The sequence below is a fragment of the Callithrix jacchus genome, chromosome 15, assembly GCF_049354715.1.
Source record: "Callithrix jacchus isolate 240 chromosome 15, calJac240_pri, whole genome shotgun sequence".
Taxonomy (NCBI): Eukaryota; Metazoa; Chordata; class Mammalia; order Primates; family Cebidae; genus Callithrix; species Callithrix jacchus.
Window position 1 is genome coordinate 14545976 of NC_133516.1, and position 16550 is coordinate 14562525.

Sequence of the window (16550 nt, forward strand, 5' to 3'; positions counted from 1 at the left end):
ATATTGGTCAGGCTGGTCTTGAACTCCTGACCTAGTGATCTGCCCTCCTCAGCCTCCCAAAGTGCTGGGATTACAGCTGTGAGCCACCACCCCCACCCGAGATTTTTTCTTTTGAGACAGGGTCTTACCTCTGTCACCCAGACTGGAGTGCAGTCTGGGTGACAGATCTCGGCTTACTGCAACCTTCACCTCCCAGGTTCCAGTGATCCTCTTACTTTAGCCTCCCATGTAGCTGGACTTTTAGGCATGTGCCACCAGGCCCAGCTAAATTATTTCTTTTTGAGGTGGAGTCTTGCTCTGTTGCCAGACTGGAGTATAGTAGTGCAATCTTGGCTCACTGCGACCTCCACCTCCCGGGTTCAAGCGATTCTTCTGCCTCAGCCTCCTGAGTATCTGAGGTTATAGGTGTGTACCATGATACCCAGCTAATTTTTGTATTTTTTGTAGAGACGGGGTTTTGCCATGTTGACCTGGCTGATCTCAAACTCCTGACCTCAAGTGATCTGCCTGCCTCTGCCTCCCAAAGTGCTGGGATTACAGGTGCGAGCCATTTGCCCAGCCTGATCTTCTAACACATCTCCACTAGAGGGATAGTCTTGTTCCATCTTGGATGTTTAAAAGCTGCATATTTTAGTCCAGGTTACGCCTGTAATATCAGCACTTTGGGAGACTGAGGCAGGAGGATCACTTGAGCCCAGGATTTCCAGACCAGCCTGGACTACATAGTGAGACCCTGTCTCTACCAAAAACAAAAATTAAAAAAATTAGCCAGGCATTGTGGTGCGTGCCTGTGATCCCAGCTACTCAGGAGGCTGAGGTAGGAGGATCACTTAAGCCCAGGAGGTTGAGGCTACAGTGACTAGTGATCATGCCACTGCACATCAGGCTGGGTGAAAGAGTAAGGCCCTGTCTCAAAAAAAAAAAAAAAAAAAGCTGCATATTTTATACTTCACTTAGCCAAGATATAATAGCAGCTTAGTAAACCGTTGTTTAGGGCAACTGCAGTATATTGTTACCTGCCGGGAAGTAAGGACAAACCAGTGAGAGTATGACAGTGCTTCCTGTAGAATTCTGCCACACTTGGTGGCTATATGCTCCTTGTTGTTTAATCATGCCCTCACCTCTGTGGTAAAACTTTATTTTTTATTTTATTTTGAGACAGACTGTCACTCTGTTGCCAGGCTGGAGTGCAGTGGTGCGATCTCAGCTCACTGCATCCTTCGCCTCCCGGGTTCAAGCGATTCTTCTGCCTCAGCCTCCCGAGTAGCTGGGACTACAGGCGCCTGCCACCATGCCCAGCTAATTTTTGTATTTTTAGTAGAGATGGAGTTTCACCATGTTGGTCAGGATGGTCTTGATCACTTGACCTGCCTCAGCCTCCCAAAGTGCTGGGATTACGGGAGTCAGCCTGTAATCTACCTGCCTCAGCCTCCCAAAGTGCTGGGATTATAGGAGTGAGCCACTGTACCTGGCCTATTTTTATTTATTTATTTATTTATTTTGAGACAGAGTCTCACTCTGTCGCCTAGGCTGGAGTGCAGTGGCGCAATCTCAGCTCACTCCAATTTCTGAGTTCAAGCAATTCTCCTGCCTCAGCCTTCCGAGTAGCTGGAACGACAGGTGTGCACCACTGCGCCCAGCTAATTTTTTGTATTTTTTTTAGAGACGGGGTTTTACCATGTTGACCAAGCTGGTCTCGAACTCCTGACCTCGTGATCCACCTACCTTGGCCCCCCAAAGTTCTGGGATTACAGGCATGAGCCACTGTGCCTGGCAAAAGTTTATTTTATGTGTCCTGGAGAACTCATTGCTTAAAAGCTGTCATTTCAGAACATTTTGCGTGTATGTGAATCAGTGTGGATTTGCTAAAGTGATGATTTAATGTTTTTATATTCACATATTTGATTTAAAAAACAATATCACAATACTGGTATTCCAGTTATTCAGTTAGAAAAAGATTATTTTTATAATTACCTTTTTATTTCTTTTTTTTTTTTTTTTTTTCCGAGATGAAGTCTCCCTCTGTTGCCCACCCTGGAGTGCAGTGGTGCAATCTCAGCTCACTGCAACCTCTACTTCCCAGGTTCAAGTGATTCTCCTGCTTCAGCCTCCTGAGCAGCTTGGACTACAGGTGTCCGCCACCATGCCCAGCTAATTTTTATATTTTTAGTAGAGACGGGGTTTCACCATGTTGGCCAGGATGGTCTTGAACTCTTGACTTTGGGAGGCCGAGGCGAGTGGATAACAAAGTGCTGGGATTACAGGTGTGCACCACCGTGCCAGGCCACCTTTTTATTTCAGTGGTTGAAAATAGGACCTTTGGCTAGGTATGGTGGCTCACACCTGTAATCTCAGCACTTTGGGAAGCCGAGGCAGGTAGATCACCTGAAACCAGGAGTTCAAGGCCAGCCTGACTAACATAGAGAAACCCCATCTCTACTGAAAATACAAAATTAGCTGGGCATGGTGGCGCATGCCTATAATCCCAGCTACTCTGGAGGCTGAGGCAGGAGAATCGCATGAATCCAGGGGTGGTGGTTGTGGTAAGCCGAGATCACGCCATTGCACTCCAGCCTGGGCAACAAGAGTTAAACTCCATCTCAAAAAAAAAAAAATAGGACTTTTTTCAGTTTTATTTTTGGAGACAGTCTCACTTTGTCGCCCAGGCTGGAGAGCAATGGCACGATCACAGCTCACTGCCGCCTAAACCTCCTGGGCTCAGATGATCCTCCCACCTCAGCCTCCCAGGTATCTGGGACTCCAGGCGCAGGACACCATACCCAGCTAATTATTGTAGAGTTGGAGTTTCTCCATGGTGGCCCAAGCTGGTCTTGAGCTCCTAGGCTCAAGCAAGCCTCCCATCCCAGTGTCCCAAAGTGTTGGGATTACAGGTGTGAACCGCTGCACCCGACCAATAGAACTTTTAATGAAAATTGAGAGAGGCTGTTTCCAAGATATCATTTGATTTTTTTTTGCTGGAAGTTTATTACTATATATTTACAGTTTGTTGACACTTTCTAGATTGCTTTATTCACCAAGTGAAAAACAGTCTCTACAATGCTGCCAGCTTATTTGGATTCCCATTCCAGCTGACCACAAAGCCCATGGTAACTTCTGCTTGTAATGGAACACGGAATGTGGCCCCTTCAGGAGAGGTCAGTGGGGATAAGGCTCCGTAGGAATACTGATCTTTGTAATTAATCATAAAATTTTAGAAAATTCTCTTTTTGAGAGTTAATGTATACAATTACTTTTTTCCAGAAATATTTATATCTTTATCAGCTGTGATATAAAAGCCAAGAAATTAAAGGTTAATAAATTGAACATTTAAAATGTGTTTATGCAGAGCTAAATATTATTACATGTGCTTTCTTATTTAAGTATGTACAAAGAAACTGGAATTGTTACTTTTACATCAATTTGTGGGTCTTGACAAATTAAACCCTAGGTCTTATTGATGGTATCTCTTCTGTGGGCTACCTAAGAAAAAGTTATCTTTTCATAATAGAAACTTACTTAGATTACAAAATTTAGATGATACAGAGGTGATTCTGTTTGATTTTAAGGTATTTTCGAACTCTTCATCTTGTGAACTGACAGGTTCTGGATCCTGGAACAACATGCTGACACTGGGTGAGGTGGTCAAAAATTTTTCTGTTTCCTCCTACCTCCTTCTGCCCATTTTTTTCCTACATTTAAAAAATACGAAAGGAAAACACTGATTTGGATTGGGATGAGAACAAAGACATTCTTTTTACTGTTCTAAAAAGCAAGTAGGTTTTCTTCAGAAGTGTTGTCTTTGAATTTACTGTTGTTTTTTGTTTGTATTATCAGTGTCCTTAAGGTGACTTAGATCAAGGTCATATTAAAAAGGTTCATTCATTAAAAAAAAAAAAAAAAAAGCAAAAACATTTCCTGAGAACTCACTCTGTGCCAGGCGCTGTACTAAGTTATCAAGAATAACAAAATAGCTGGGTGAGGTGGCTCATGCCTGTAATCCCCGCACTTTGGGAGCCCGAGGTCAGGAGTTTTGTGACCAGCCTGGGCAACATGGTAAAACCCCGTCTCTACTAAACATACAAAAATTAGCCATGTGTGGTGGTGTGCGTAGTCCCAGCTACTCGGGAGGCTGAGGCAGGAGAATTGCTTGAGGTTGCAGTGAGCCAAGGTTGCACCACTGTACTCCAGCTTGGGCAACACAGCAAGACTCCTTCTAAAAAAAAGGGAAAAAGAAAGGATAACAAAATAATAAATAAAACCTTATTCCTGTCCTGTAGGAGCTAATCGTCTAGTTAGTTGGGGAGCAGCCTTAGGTTCCCAGTTACCACAGTGTTATAGACTAGGGACCTCCATGTTATCCTGAGATCCTGAAGTTGAATTGTAGTTATCATATATATGCACTATACAAAATGCTATAGTGGGGAAAAGTAGGAAGAAGCCAGAATCCTGCAAAAATAGTTGTGATGTCTGCCACTCAGGTAGGCTTGTAAAGTTGGAGGGGAAGGAAGGTAGGGAAAATGAGCTTGGAGAAGTTATACGTTTAAAATTCAAAAGTGGAAGAAGTTAACAAAATGATAAAAGCCCTGGAGTTGTGCTTTTCAAACTTTTAAAAAAAATACCTCTGGGCATAGAGAAAAGCAAAAGAGAATTAATACTCCTGTGTCTGAGAAGCTAGTTCCTAAAAACTTGGAAGAAAAGTGATATTTCTTTGAGGCCTTTAATTTCATTTAAAAAGTTAATATAAATTGAATTTTATATCGGTTTGGAATATTTGTTTAGAATTGTTTACCATTAAAATTAACATATGTGAGGGCTGGTAGATTTATCTTGTGCCTTAGATGCTGGCACTGCTGTGTTTCTATGGGTTTGTGTAGTCTAGTCAGTGCAGCATAGGTATTCCTAGGGCAGGTTTCTTGTGTAGAGAGGTGTACAGTCTCTTACCTGCAACCCCTGGGAGCCAGATATGTTTGGGAATTCAGAATTTTTCATATTTTAGGTGAAAAATATGAATATGGCTGGTTTTAATTTGAACAATTTACTCAAATTGATTAGATTACAGAGAGTTAGGATCTGAGTTCTTTATGGCCTCTTAACAGTCCCATCAAGAAAAATAAGCAAAACCTGCCAGTGAATTCTGTTAATTATATTTCTGAGATCAAAGACAAACTAAGCCTTATTGCTTTCCTTTAACTTCGACAAATTTTGTGCTAGACGCCTGTGCTATTAATAGAAATTGAAAAACAAGATGTTTATTTGGCTCTGTGATGTAGGTTGCTCACGGATTTTTTTCTTTCCTTCTGCAGACTTTCAGGTGATTTTTCATTTCACAATTACAAATGCATTTTTTAAATAGGTAATAAATCTCCTAATGGAATAAGTGACTATCCAAAGATCAGAGTGACAGTAACCCGAGATCAGCCACGCAGAGTCCTGCCTTCCTTGGGGTAAGTGTTAAATACTTTCTGTAAATGGAAACTTAGCACTTATTAGGTGCTCACTCTTACTAGGCATTCTCAATTTTGTTCTGTCATGTAGTCTTGCTAAGTACTCTGAGGTTAGTAACTTGCTGAATGTCATGCAGCCAGTTAGAGACTTGAACTTGAGTGTGTGTGGTGGTTTTTTTTTGGTGTGTGTGTGTGTGTGAGATGGAGTTTTGCTCTGTCACCCAGCTAGAGTGCAGTGGTGTGAGTGATTTTGGCTCACTGCAACGTCTGCCTCCCGGGTTCAAGCAATTCTGCCTCAGTCTCCTGGGTAGTTGGGATTACAGGCACCCCCCACCATGCCTGGCTAATTTTTGTATTTTTAATAGAGATGGGGTTTCACCCTGTTGGCCAGGCTGGTCTCAAACTCCTGACCTCAAGTGATCTGCCCGCCTTGGCCTCCCAAAGTGCTGAGATTACAGGCGTGAGCCACTGCACCTGGCTTTACATTTTCTACTGTATTATATACCCATAGCATCTGATCTTGAAAACCGTTTTAGAAGGAATTGTGACTTACTTTATTCTCAACTTAAAAATAAAATTATGTGTACAAAATGCTGGAATTGTAAGTGTACATTGCCTGGTTAATTTTCATACACTGGTCACATCTATCAATTCTGTGAAATATTATTATTAATAGTTTTCTTTCCTCCTTTTTCTGTATTCTTTCTAGAACTTTTATTGCTTGGACATTCATTAGACCTTCTGAATTGATCTAATTTTCCCATATATTTTCTTCTTTTGTTGTTCTTGCTTTTTTTTTTTTTGAGACAGGGTCTCAATCTGTCACCCACGCTGGAATGCAGTGGGCCAATCTTGGCCCTCGGCTCACTGCAGCCTCTGTCTCCTGGGTTCAAGAAATTCTCCCACCTCAGCTTTTCATAGCTGGGATTACAGGGGTGTGTCACCATGCCCAGCTTTTTTTGCATTTTAGTAGAGACAAGGTTTTGCCATGTTGGCCAGGCTGGTTTTGAACTCCTAACCTCAGGTGATCCACCCACCTTGGCCTTCCAAAGTGCTGGGATTACAGGCATGAGCCACCGCACTTGGCCTTCTTGCTCTTTTTAAAAACATTTTTCACGGCTGGGCGCGGTGGCTCACGCCTGTAATCCCAGCACTTTGGGAGGTGGAGGCAGGCGGATCACAAGGTCAAGAGATTGAGACCATTCTGGCCAACATGGTGAAACCCTGTCTCTACTAAAAATACAAAAAAAATTAGCTGGGCGTGGTGGCGTGCACCTGTAGTCCCAGCTACTCGGGAGGCTGAGGCAGGAGAATTGCTTGAACCTGGGAAGCAGAGGTTGCAGTGAGCCGAGATCAGGCCACTGCACTACAGCCTGGTGCCTGGCAACAGAGCGAGACTCTGTCTCCAAAATAAATAAATAAATAAATAAATAAATAAATAAATAAATAAATAAAAACATTTTTTACTAATTCTTTTTTGACTGTCAGTTTTTAATTTAGAAGAGTTCTTCCCACTGCCTATTCCCAATTTTTTTTCTTTCTCCAAGCATCTTTTTCTTATATGGATGCAATATCTTTCCTTATCTCTCTAAAGCTGTTTATTATTTTATAATATGTTTTGAGTGCTCCGTTCCGCTTTGTGCCCTCTCCCTCTATGTTTGTTTATTTCGGTTTTATCTTTCAGGTTAGAGTCTTGATGCAAATACTTGGTACGCCTTGGCTATCCACTTATGCTTAAGAATGAGACACTAAAAAATAGTGCCCTCTGGAGTTGAATAAATGGCTGATAATAGGGCTAGAGGGAAAGTATAAAATGAGTCTGAACATCTATCTTGTACCAGAAAGTAAAGGAGTGTTCAAAAACGGGCATGCCAGCCTGACACAGGATGAGATTTTAAAGGCGCTTTCACTGTCCAGATGGGATAATTTAAACATCAAAATGAATAAAGTTAGGGGCTCAGATATTAATAAATAAATATATAGTGTCGGGGAGGGAAAGATCTTTATAGTAGAATGCCAACTAATAAGTGTGAAAGGACTGATAGAATTACAAAATCACCATTTTGTAACTGTCATGGTAATAACTGATATGGGCAAGAATCATCAATTGAGCCAAAACTAGTAAATGAAAATGTGCAGCCTGGCCAACATGGTGAAACCCCATCTCTACTAAAAATACAAAAATTAGCCATGTGTGGTGTCACGTGCCTGTAATCTCAGCCACTTAGAAGGCTGAGGCAATAGAGTCCCTTCAAGCTGGAGGCAGAGGTTGCAGTAAACTGAGATCGCGCCACTGTACTCCAGCCTGGGCGACAGAATGAGACTGTCTCAAAAAAAAAAAAGTTTGATGAGGTACTAATTTGATGAGTTTACATAAACTCAAAGTATCTCCCCACACATTACTTTTTTTTTTTTTTTTTTGCAGGGACTGTGGGCGTGCACAACCACGCCCAGCTAATTTTATATTTTTAGTAGAGACAGGGTTTCACTGTGTTGGCCAGCCTGGTCTCGAGCTCCTGACCTCAGGTGATCCACCTGCCTTGGCCTCCCAGAGTGCTGGGATTACAAGCGTGAGCCACCCTGCCTGGCCCACATCACTTATTAATCACAAAGGGAAAAATAAAGTGGAGAAACACAATTGATACCACCTTAACCAAGGGATCAAAGCTAAATTGCCAGCACTGGACAAACTGACATTATGGTTTCCAAATGTATTGCACTGAGAAAGACATCATCACTAAATGTAGCATTCCTGCAAAAACGATTGGCTGTAATCATGAGAAAGCTGATTAAACTGAAATTAACATTCATTCTAGAAAATAATAGGCCTGTATTCTTCATTAAAAAGATAAAGAAAAGCTGAAAAATTGTTTCAGACTGAAGGAGATCAAACATATAACATAGTAACTAAATGCATGCAATGTGAGATCCTGGATTAGATTTTAGGTGGGACAAAATTGCTGTGAAGATTATTTTTTAATAGCTTTAGAGATATTTGAATCTGGACTACATGTTACAATGTACTATTGCCAAAAGTTCCTAAATTTGGTGATTATATTGTGATTATATATATAGTTATATATATATAGTTAGAGATAAACTTATTTGCTAAGCATTTAATGCTGTTTCCCTGTAAGCACTGCTTAGATGCTTTGTCCACATTTTGAAATGTTGGGTTTTCATTTTCATTAAATGTAAAATATTTTCTAGGCCAGGCGCAGTGGCTCACACTTATAATCCCAGCACTTTGGGAGGCCAAGGTAGGCAGATCACTTGAGGTCAGGAGATTGAGACCAGCCTGGCCAACATGGTGAAACCCCCATCTTCACTAAAATACAAAAATTAGCTGGCTGTGCTGGGACATGCCTGTTATCCCAGCTACTTGAGAGGCTGAGGCAGAACAATCACTTGAACCCAGAAGGCAGAGGTTGCAGTGAGCCGAGATCAGGCCACTGTACTCCAGCCTGGGCAACACAGTGCGATCCATCTCAAAATAATAATAATAATAATACAATAAAATAAATAAGTAAATAAAAATATTTTCCAGTTTCTGTTTTACTTCCTCTTTGACTTGTAATTTAGAAAGATAGAAATATGTTGTTTAATTTCCAAATATTGGGACTTTGCAGATATCTTTCTGTTATTGATTTCTAGTTTACTTCTATTATGGTTAGAGAATATGCTTTGTTGTTTTTCCGTCTGGCAACAGCCATCAGATAACCCAAGATGGGTGCATACAAGCACATCCAGGAGCTATGGAGAAAGAAGCAGTCTGATGTAATGCATTTCTTCTGAGGGTCCCCGCCCCACCCGGCCTGATAAATCACACCAACTGGGCTACAAGGCTAAGCAAGGTTATGTTATGTATAGGATTCGCGTTTGCTGTGGTGGCCGAAAACACTCACTTCCTAGGGGTGCAACTTACAGCAAGCCTGTCCATCATGGTATAAACCAGCTAAAGTTTGCTCGAAGCCTTCTGTCTGTTGCAGAGGAGTGAGCTGGATGCCACTATGGGGCTTTAAGAGGCCTGAATTCTTACTGGGTTGGTGAAGATTCCACATACAGATTTTTTGAGGTTATTCTCATTGATCCATTCCATAAAGCTATCAGAAAAAATCCTGACACCCAATGGATCACCAAACCAGTCCACAAGCACAGGGAGATGCATGGGCTGACATCTGCAGGCCCAAAGAGTCGTGGCCTTGAAAAGGGCCTTAAGTTTCACCACACTATTGGTGGTTCTCGCCAGGTAGCTTGGAGAAGGCGCAGTACTCTCCAGCTCCACCGCTACTGCTAATAAAAGTAAAGTTTGTAAAATTCATACCTAATAAACAATTTAAGACAGTGAAAAGAAAAAAAGTGAGAATATGCTTTGCATGATTTCATTTCTTTTCATTTTGTTAATATTTGTTTTATGGCCTAGAGTGTGACCAGTTGGATGATGGTCCATGTGCACTTGAGTGTATTCTGCTATTGTTGGGTAGAATGACCTAAATGTCAGGTCAGGTTGGTTGATAATGTTTTACAGGTGTTAGTGATTTTTCTGTTGACTTTTTTATTGATCAATGGATGAGGAATTGAGTTTTCTACCATAATTATGGCTTTGTCTATTTCTCCTTCAGCTTAGTTAATTTTTGCTCCATGTTATTTGGCTTATATATTTTGAAGCTCTATCAGGTGAATAACCTGACCTAGATTCACCAGTTGTCATTCTGCTACATTTGCTTTTTCATTCTCTCTCATACATACATACTGACATACATACTGTTTTGAACCATTTGGGAGTCTTTGATTCATGCCCCTTTAATCCTAAATATTTGAGTCTGTTTCTTTCTTTCTTTCTTTTTTTTTTTTTTTTTTTTGAGACGGAGTCTCTCTTTGTCACCAGGCTGGAGTGCAGTGTCACAATCTCAGTTCACTGCAGCCTCCCCCTCCTGGATTCAAGCGACTCCTGCCTCAGCCTCCCGAGTAGCTAGGACTACAGGTGCATGCCACCACGTCCAGCTAATTTTTGTATTTTTAGTAGGGATGGGGTTTCACCATGTTGACCAGGCTGATCTTGAACTCCTGATCTGGTGATCCACCCACTTTAGACTCCTAAGGTGCTGTAATTACCGGCTTGAGCCACTGCACCTGGTCAAGTCTCTTTTTTTCTTTCCTTTTTTTTTCTTTTTTCTGAGACGGGGGGTCTCGCTCTGTCACCCTGGTTGGAGTGCAGTGGCCCGATCTCGGCTCATTGCAACCTCCACCTCCCGGTTGCAAGTGATTCTCCTGCCTCAGCCTCCTGCGTAGCTGGGACTACAGGCGCCTGCCAGCATGCCTGGCTAATTTTTTGTATTTTTAGTAAAGATGCGGTTAGCCAGGATGGTCTCGATCTGTTGACCTCATGATGTGCCCACCTTGGCCTCCCAAAGTGCTGGGTTACAGGCTGAGCCACAGCACCTGGCCTATTTCTTAAGAATGAGGGCATTCACTTACATGCTTATAGATTACCAATATCAGGAAAATTAACATTGATACAATGCTATTATATAATCTACAGGTCTTATTTAAATTTCTCTCGTACAGCTTTTTCTTTTTCCTGATACAGGATCCAGTGTAGGATTGTGTATTGTGCATAGTTTTCATGTATTTTTTTTTTTTTTTGAGACGGAGTTTCACTCTTGTTACCCAGGCTGGAGTGCCATGGCACGATCTCGGCTCACCGCAACCTCCGCCTCCTGGGTTCAGGCAATTCTCCTGCCTCAGCCTCCTGAGTAGCTGGGATTACAGGCACGCGCCACCATGCCCAGCTAATTTTTGTTTTTTAGTAGAGACGGGGATTGACCATGTTGATCAGGATGGTCTCGATCTCTTGACCTCGTGATCCGCCCGCCTCAGCCTCCCAAAGTGCTGGGATTACAGGCTGAGCCACCGCACCCGGCCAGTTTTCATGTATTTTTGATCTACTTTATTCTGCAACTACTCCTTGCCCTTTCTTTGTGTTCAGTGACATTAATATTTTAATTTTGTTTGATATTTACTGATGATTTGTTTCAGATTATGACTTTTTTTTTTTTTTTTTTAGAAATACCACATTAGTGGTATTCATTTCAAAAGCATCCCTCAAGGAAGGAGGTGGGTGCTGTCAGTTTGTCACATTGTTGGTAATGGCAGGAAAGGCAGATTTTGTCACCAGCAACTGTGACTGGGTAGGAACTCCAGGCTTCAGTTCCTTTAGCATTTATTAATTTAGCATTCAGCAGATATTTATTGAGTGCCTTTTTGGCGTAGACCCTGTACTAAGATATAGTGGTGAAAGATGTAATGTCTTTTCATGGAATTTAAAGTTTAGTGTGGAGTATAGACGTTAAGCAAATAATCACACCAATAATTAATTTCAGTGGTTCCAAGTGACTAAAGGAAAAATGAGGTATCAGAAGGGGTATGTGCAGTAGGGGAGCTGAATCTAGAGTTGGGGTTGGAAATGGGCATGAAGAGGAAGGCAGAGGCTTTCTTTGTGTGGCTGCTCTAGTGATTAGAAACAGACATTCCATAGTGGAATGCTGGGTGCCATGTGCTGCAGAGATAGATCTAACTCTTGCACAATTATAGTTGTCTGACTTGCCAGGAGCAAGCGTGACCTAAGGCAACCTAATCTCAGGATGGTCTGGGAGCTTAGATTCTAGCAATTTAAGCAGCTTGGTGATGAGCTTTTTCTTTTTTTCCGTTGCTCAGTTTTACTTTGAATTCAGAAGGCTATAATAGAAGACCAGGTGGCCGTCGCCATAGCAAAGGTAATCCAGAGAGTTCTTTTATGTGGAAACCTCAGGAACCTACTGTAACAGAGATGATTTCTGAAGAGAGTGGCAAGGGTCTGAGGCGTCCCCATTGTACTGTGGAGGAGGTAAGCCTTTTTAGCTTGATTTCTTTAAAACAATATTTTACAGCTCTTCCTAACCAACTCCGAATGCTTCAACGTTTGACATATCACTGCAGGTTTTCCTATAATAGAGCCTCTAACAAAATGAGGCTGTCTCAAACCCAGATGCACCAAAAATCTGCATGTGGCGTCTGCCCAGGCAGACTTTGAGGGGTTCATGCTATGAGACCTAAAGTTCTTATGAGATTGTCCAGAACACATTAGCAGGGCCTGTAGTGGCCATGTGTGCCACATGTGTTCGTGACAGGATCAAGCATGTTGCTTATCAAGGAGCAGAAAATTGTTGTGAAAGTGTTGAAGGCACAGACACAGAGTCAGACAGCTAAATTTAAAAATGAAACTTTTAGCCCGGCGCGGTGGCTCACGCCTATAATCCCAGCACTTTGGGAGGCTGAGGCGGGTGAATCATGAGGTCAAGAGATTGAGACCATCCTGGTCAACAAGGTGAAACCCCGTCTCTACTAAAAATACAAAAATTAGCTGGGCATGGTGGTGTGTGCCTGTAGTCCCAGCTACTCGGGAGACTGAGGCAGGAGAATTGCCTGAACCCAGGAGGCGGAGGTTGCCATGAGCTGAGATCATGCCATTGCACTCCAGTCTGGGTAACAACAGCGAAACTCCGTCTCAAAAAAAAAAAAAAGAAACTTTTTTGAGTAATAAAAATCATAAGACTAAAAAGAATTTCTAATGAATATTTTTGGGAACAAGTAATATATCGATTATGTTATATATTTCTTTTTTGCTTTTTTTTTTGAGATGGAGTGAGACTCGGGAGTGCACCCATGTTGGAGTGCAGTGCAGAGTCTTGGCTCACTGCAACCTCTGCCTCCCATGTTCAAGCATATGTTATATATTTCAAAAGGTACCAAAGTATGTACAGTGACTAAGTTTCCCAGACTCTCTTCCATACCTGGCTTCCATCACCATGTTTACTACTTAGCAAGTAACCTCTGATACCTGTATGTATCCTACAGATATTCAATATAGATATAATTTAGTCAATATTTAGATGTACTTATTTTTTTTCTCATCTGTCTGTCACCTGAAAATGTAGTTATTTTTATCATAAGAAAGAAAAAGGAGTCATATTAGGAAGAGATAAGATTAGTAGGGTTTTTGTTTGTTTGTTTGTTTTTTGAGATGGAGTTTTGCTCTTGTTACCCAGGCTGGAGTGCAATGGCGTGATCTCGGCTCACCACAACCTCCGCCTCCTGGGTTCAAGCAATTCTCCTTCCTCAGCCTCCCGAGTAGCTGGGATTACAGGCACGCACCACCATACCCAGCTAATTTTTTGTATTTTTGGTAGAGATGGGGTTTCACCATGTTGACCAGGATGGTCTTGAGCTCTTGACCTCGTGATCCACCTGCCTCGGCCTCCCAAAGTGCTGGGATTACAGGCTTGAGCCACCGCGCCTGGCTTTTGTTTGTTTTTGAGACAGGGTTTTGCTCTTGTTGCCCAGGCTGGAATGCAATGGCGTGATCTTGGCTCACTGCAGCCTCCACCCACCAGGTTCAAGCGATTCTCCTGCCTCAGCCCCCGTAGTAGCTGGGATTACAGGCATGCACCATCACTCCTGGCTAATTTTGTATTTTTAGTAGAGACAGGTTTTCTTCATATTGGTCAGGCTGGTCTTGAACTCCTGACCTCAGGTGATCCACCTGCCTCAGCCTCTCAGAGTGCTGGGATTACAGGCATGAGCCACCACACCCAGCCAAGGTTTGATTCTTTTTGGCTACCTAAATTAGTCTAACTTGCTTTTTAAAAACAATTTTACCAAGTTATTTTTTTATATGGAGAGATGGGGTCTCGCTATGTTGCCCAGGCTGGTTTCAAACTCTGGGCTCAAGCAATCCTCTGGCCTCGGCCTCCCAAACTGCTGGGATTACAGGTGTGAGCCACTCCACCCAGCCCTAACTTGTTTCTTTTTACAGACTTTAATAACTGACTAAGGAAGGGAAGTAAATGGTGTGCATCTCTGCTTTTTCCTTCACATTTCAGAGCACTCAGCATGATGAAGAGTCAATCTTTTCACTTTCTTTTTGAGTATTTCCTTTATTCCAGGAAAATTTAGAATTATTCCTATATCTGGCACTCCCCAGGACCATTAGCTATTTCAGTTTGCTAACTAGTTTTCTGAGCCACATGTTTAATTTAATTCATCAGAGAAATACTTATTTGGGTCCCAGGTACTGTGCTAGTTGTCAGCAATTCAAGATTAAATGAAATGCGGTTCCTGCCCTCTAGGAGCTTATACATAAATAGTTGCTATTCGATAAGCAGGCAGAGAGAGGAATGGACCGGAGCCCTGAAAGGGGTTTTAAGGTAAGGTGTGAAAGATTTCAGTCTCTTCGATGAGAAATCAGAAATAAGACTAAGCAGATATCTACAGGGGAATATGTAGAAAATACACCTAGAAATATTGGTAGGTAGTATTAGCAAGGACGTGTCTGTTGATTAAGTGTAATATAAAGTAGAGAGGAGAGTGTGAGTCCCAGATTTCAGTTTTGGGAATCGCTCTGTGTCACCAAGATAACCCTATGTTCACAGGGAGGATGATGACTCCAGTTTTGGATATTGTTTAAACTCCCTGTGAAACCCACAAGAAAACCTTTCCTGGAGGGTGGATATAGGTGATGAGAATTTTGAGGAGGAGACACATTTCTGAATCTTTAACCTACTGGTGTTATTTAAATCAAGGGAACTGATGAGATTATTCAGGGAAGGAGTGTAGTGCAAGAAGAGACACAGGCAAAACCACTAGTATAATATAGGTAGAAGGAATAATCTGCAGTGGAGACAGAAAAAAATAATCAGAAGAGCTTATTGTCTAGGAAGGCAAGGCAGGTCAGCATGGTGAAATGCTGAAGAGAGATCAAGTAACTTAAGGGCTGAAAAAGTGTCTTGAATGTGGCCATAGATGGTTGCTGGTGATGTTGGTGAGGCCAGTTCACTTTGGAAGCTATATACTCTTGGTATGCAAGCAGATGATTTCTGCTGAGGTTTTTTTGTAGTTAACTTAATTCTATTCAATCCAGTTCTGTCAAAAACCTAGATGCCATCAGAATCCAGCAGATAACATGAGTAAAGTGGGCTGGAGAGCAGTGGCCCATCTAAACGAGATAGCCCTACATAGCTATAGATTGTGGACTCAGTTTATCAAAGGAGGCCAGATTTTTTGATTTTTAAAAAGTGTATAAAGCTAGTAATTCAAAGAAATATTAGAGACACAGTGTTGGATAGAAAACACATCTACGGTCTACATTTTGTCTTTTAATTATAAGTTTAATATGCTGGTGCTTATCTAACATGCTTTCTTTTATTTAGGGTGTTCAAAAAGAGGAAAGAGAGAAGTACCGAAGGTTATTGGAACGGCTTAAAGAAAGTGGTCATGGAAACTCTGTCACATGTCCTGTGACTTCAAATTATCACAGGTGAACATGAGCTAACAGATAATGCTTTGCTAGACAACTTTTTGTTTGTTTTGGAGAAGGTATTGGTGGGAAGGGTCTTATTTGAAAGAAGAAGTTAACCCTGAGAGAACTAGCCCTGTCATTTGCCTTGATATCGATTATCTAGTAATGGGTAATATGTAACAGAGGTTTTGCAAAGTAAAATTTTTTGTTACCTTTAGGACCCTTTGTTCAAGTAAACTTTTACTTGAAACTCTTACATAACAAAGTGGCTCACTGGTTGGGGTAGGGCTATCAGGAGGCAGAGTTTCTTCAACCTCCTCAGCATACGTTTCCCATAGTCTCACTCTCTACCTCCTTCCCCACCCCCTCCTGCCCATCTCTCCATCTCCCCCATCTCCCTTCCTTCCTTCCTTTCTCCTTCATCTTCTTATGGTCTCTTTGTCTTTTTTCCTTTCCCCTTCCTCACCGCCACCCCATGAGACACATCTAGTCCCTGCAGCATCATAGAGATTGAATCTTAGCACATTTGGAAATCCGCTAGAGACAAGATTAAAGTCTCCCAGGTCATAAGAATTATCCTTATAATACGACTTGTTAATTAAATACTCTAATGATTTGAGCAAATATTAATAGATGAGAGTGGCAGAAAGAAGTGATAGCTGGCCTTGTATTTGTCTGTGAAAGGAGGACAAAAAGTCTGTGAGCTCAGAATTGAGGTACACTAGGTCATTCTAACAAGTGGAATGAAAATACGCAAGGATCCCAGAAAT

General features: G+C 41.8%; 1 protein-coding gene and 1 pseudogene across 39 annotated transcripts in view; both read left to right on the forward strand.

Moving 5' to 3' along the window:
• SENP2 (SUMO specific peptidase 2) overlaps nucleotides 1–16550 on the forward strand; it is a 50333-nt gene that overhangs the window by 13117 nt on the left and 20666 nt on the right. For 13 of the 39 annotated variants that reach the window (XR_013527181.1, XR_013527180.1, XR_013527182.1 and 10 more), the window contains exons 3-7: nucleotides 3022–3155; nucleotides 3567–3633; nucleotides 5354–5444; nucleotides 12162–12330; nucleotides 15692–15798. Coding sequence is in view for 31 of the 39 variants with exons in the window: in XM_078350427.1 (XP_078206553.1) it covers nucleotides 3022–3155; nucleotides 3567–3633; nucleotides 5354–5444; nucleotides 12162–12330; nucleotides 15692–15798 (568 nt within the window). In the remaining 8 variants the exon portion in view is untranslated. Of the gene's footprint in view, nucleotides 1–447; nucleotides 541–3021; nucleotides 3156–3566; nucleotides 3634–5353; nucleotides 5445–12161; nucleotides 12331–15691; nucleotides 15799–16550 lie in introns of all 39 variants that reach the window. The other 26 variants (XR_013527176.1, XR_013527178.1, XR_013527177.1 and 23 more) reach the window with 4 other exon arrangements.
• Nucleotides 9023–9873, forward strand: LOC144579493 (large ribosomal subunit protein eL15 pseudogene; annotated as a pseudogene).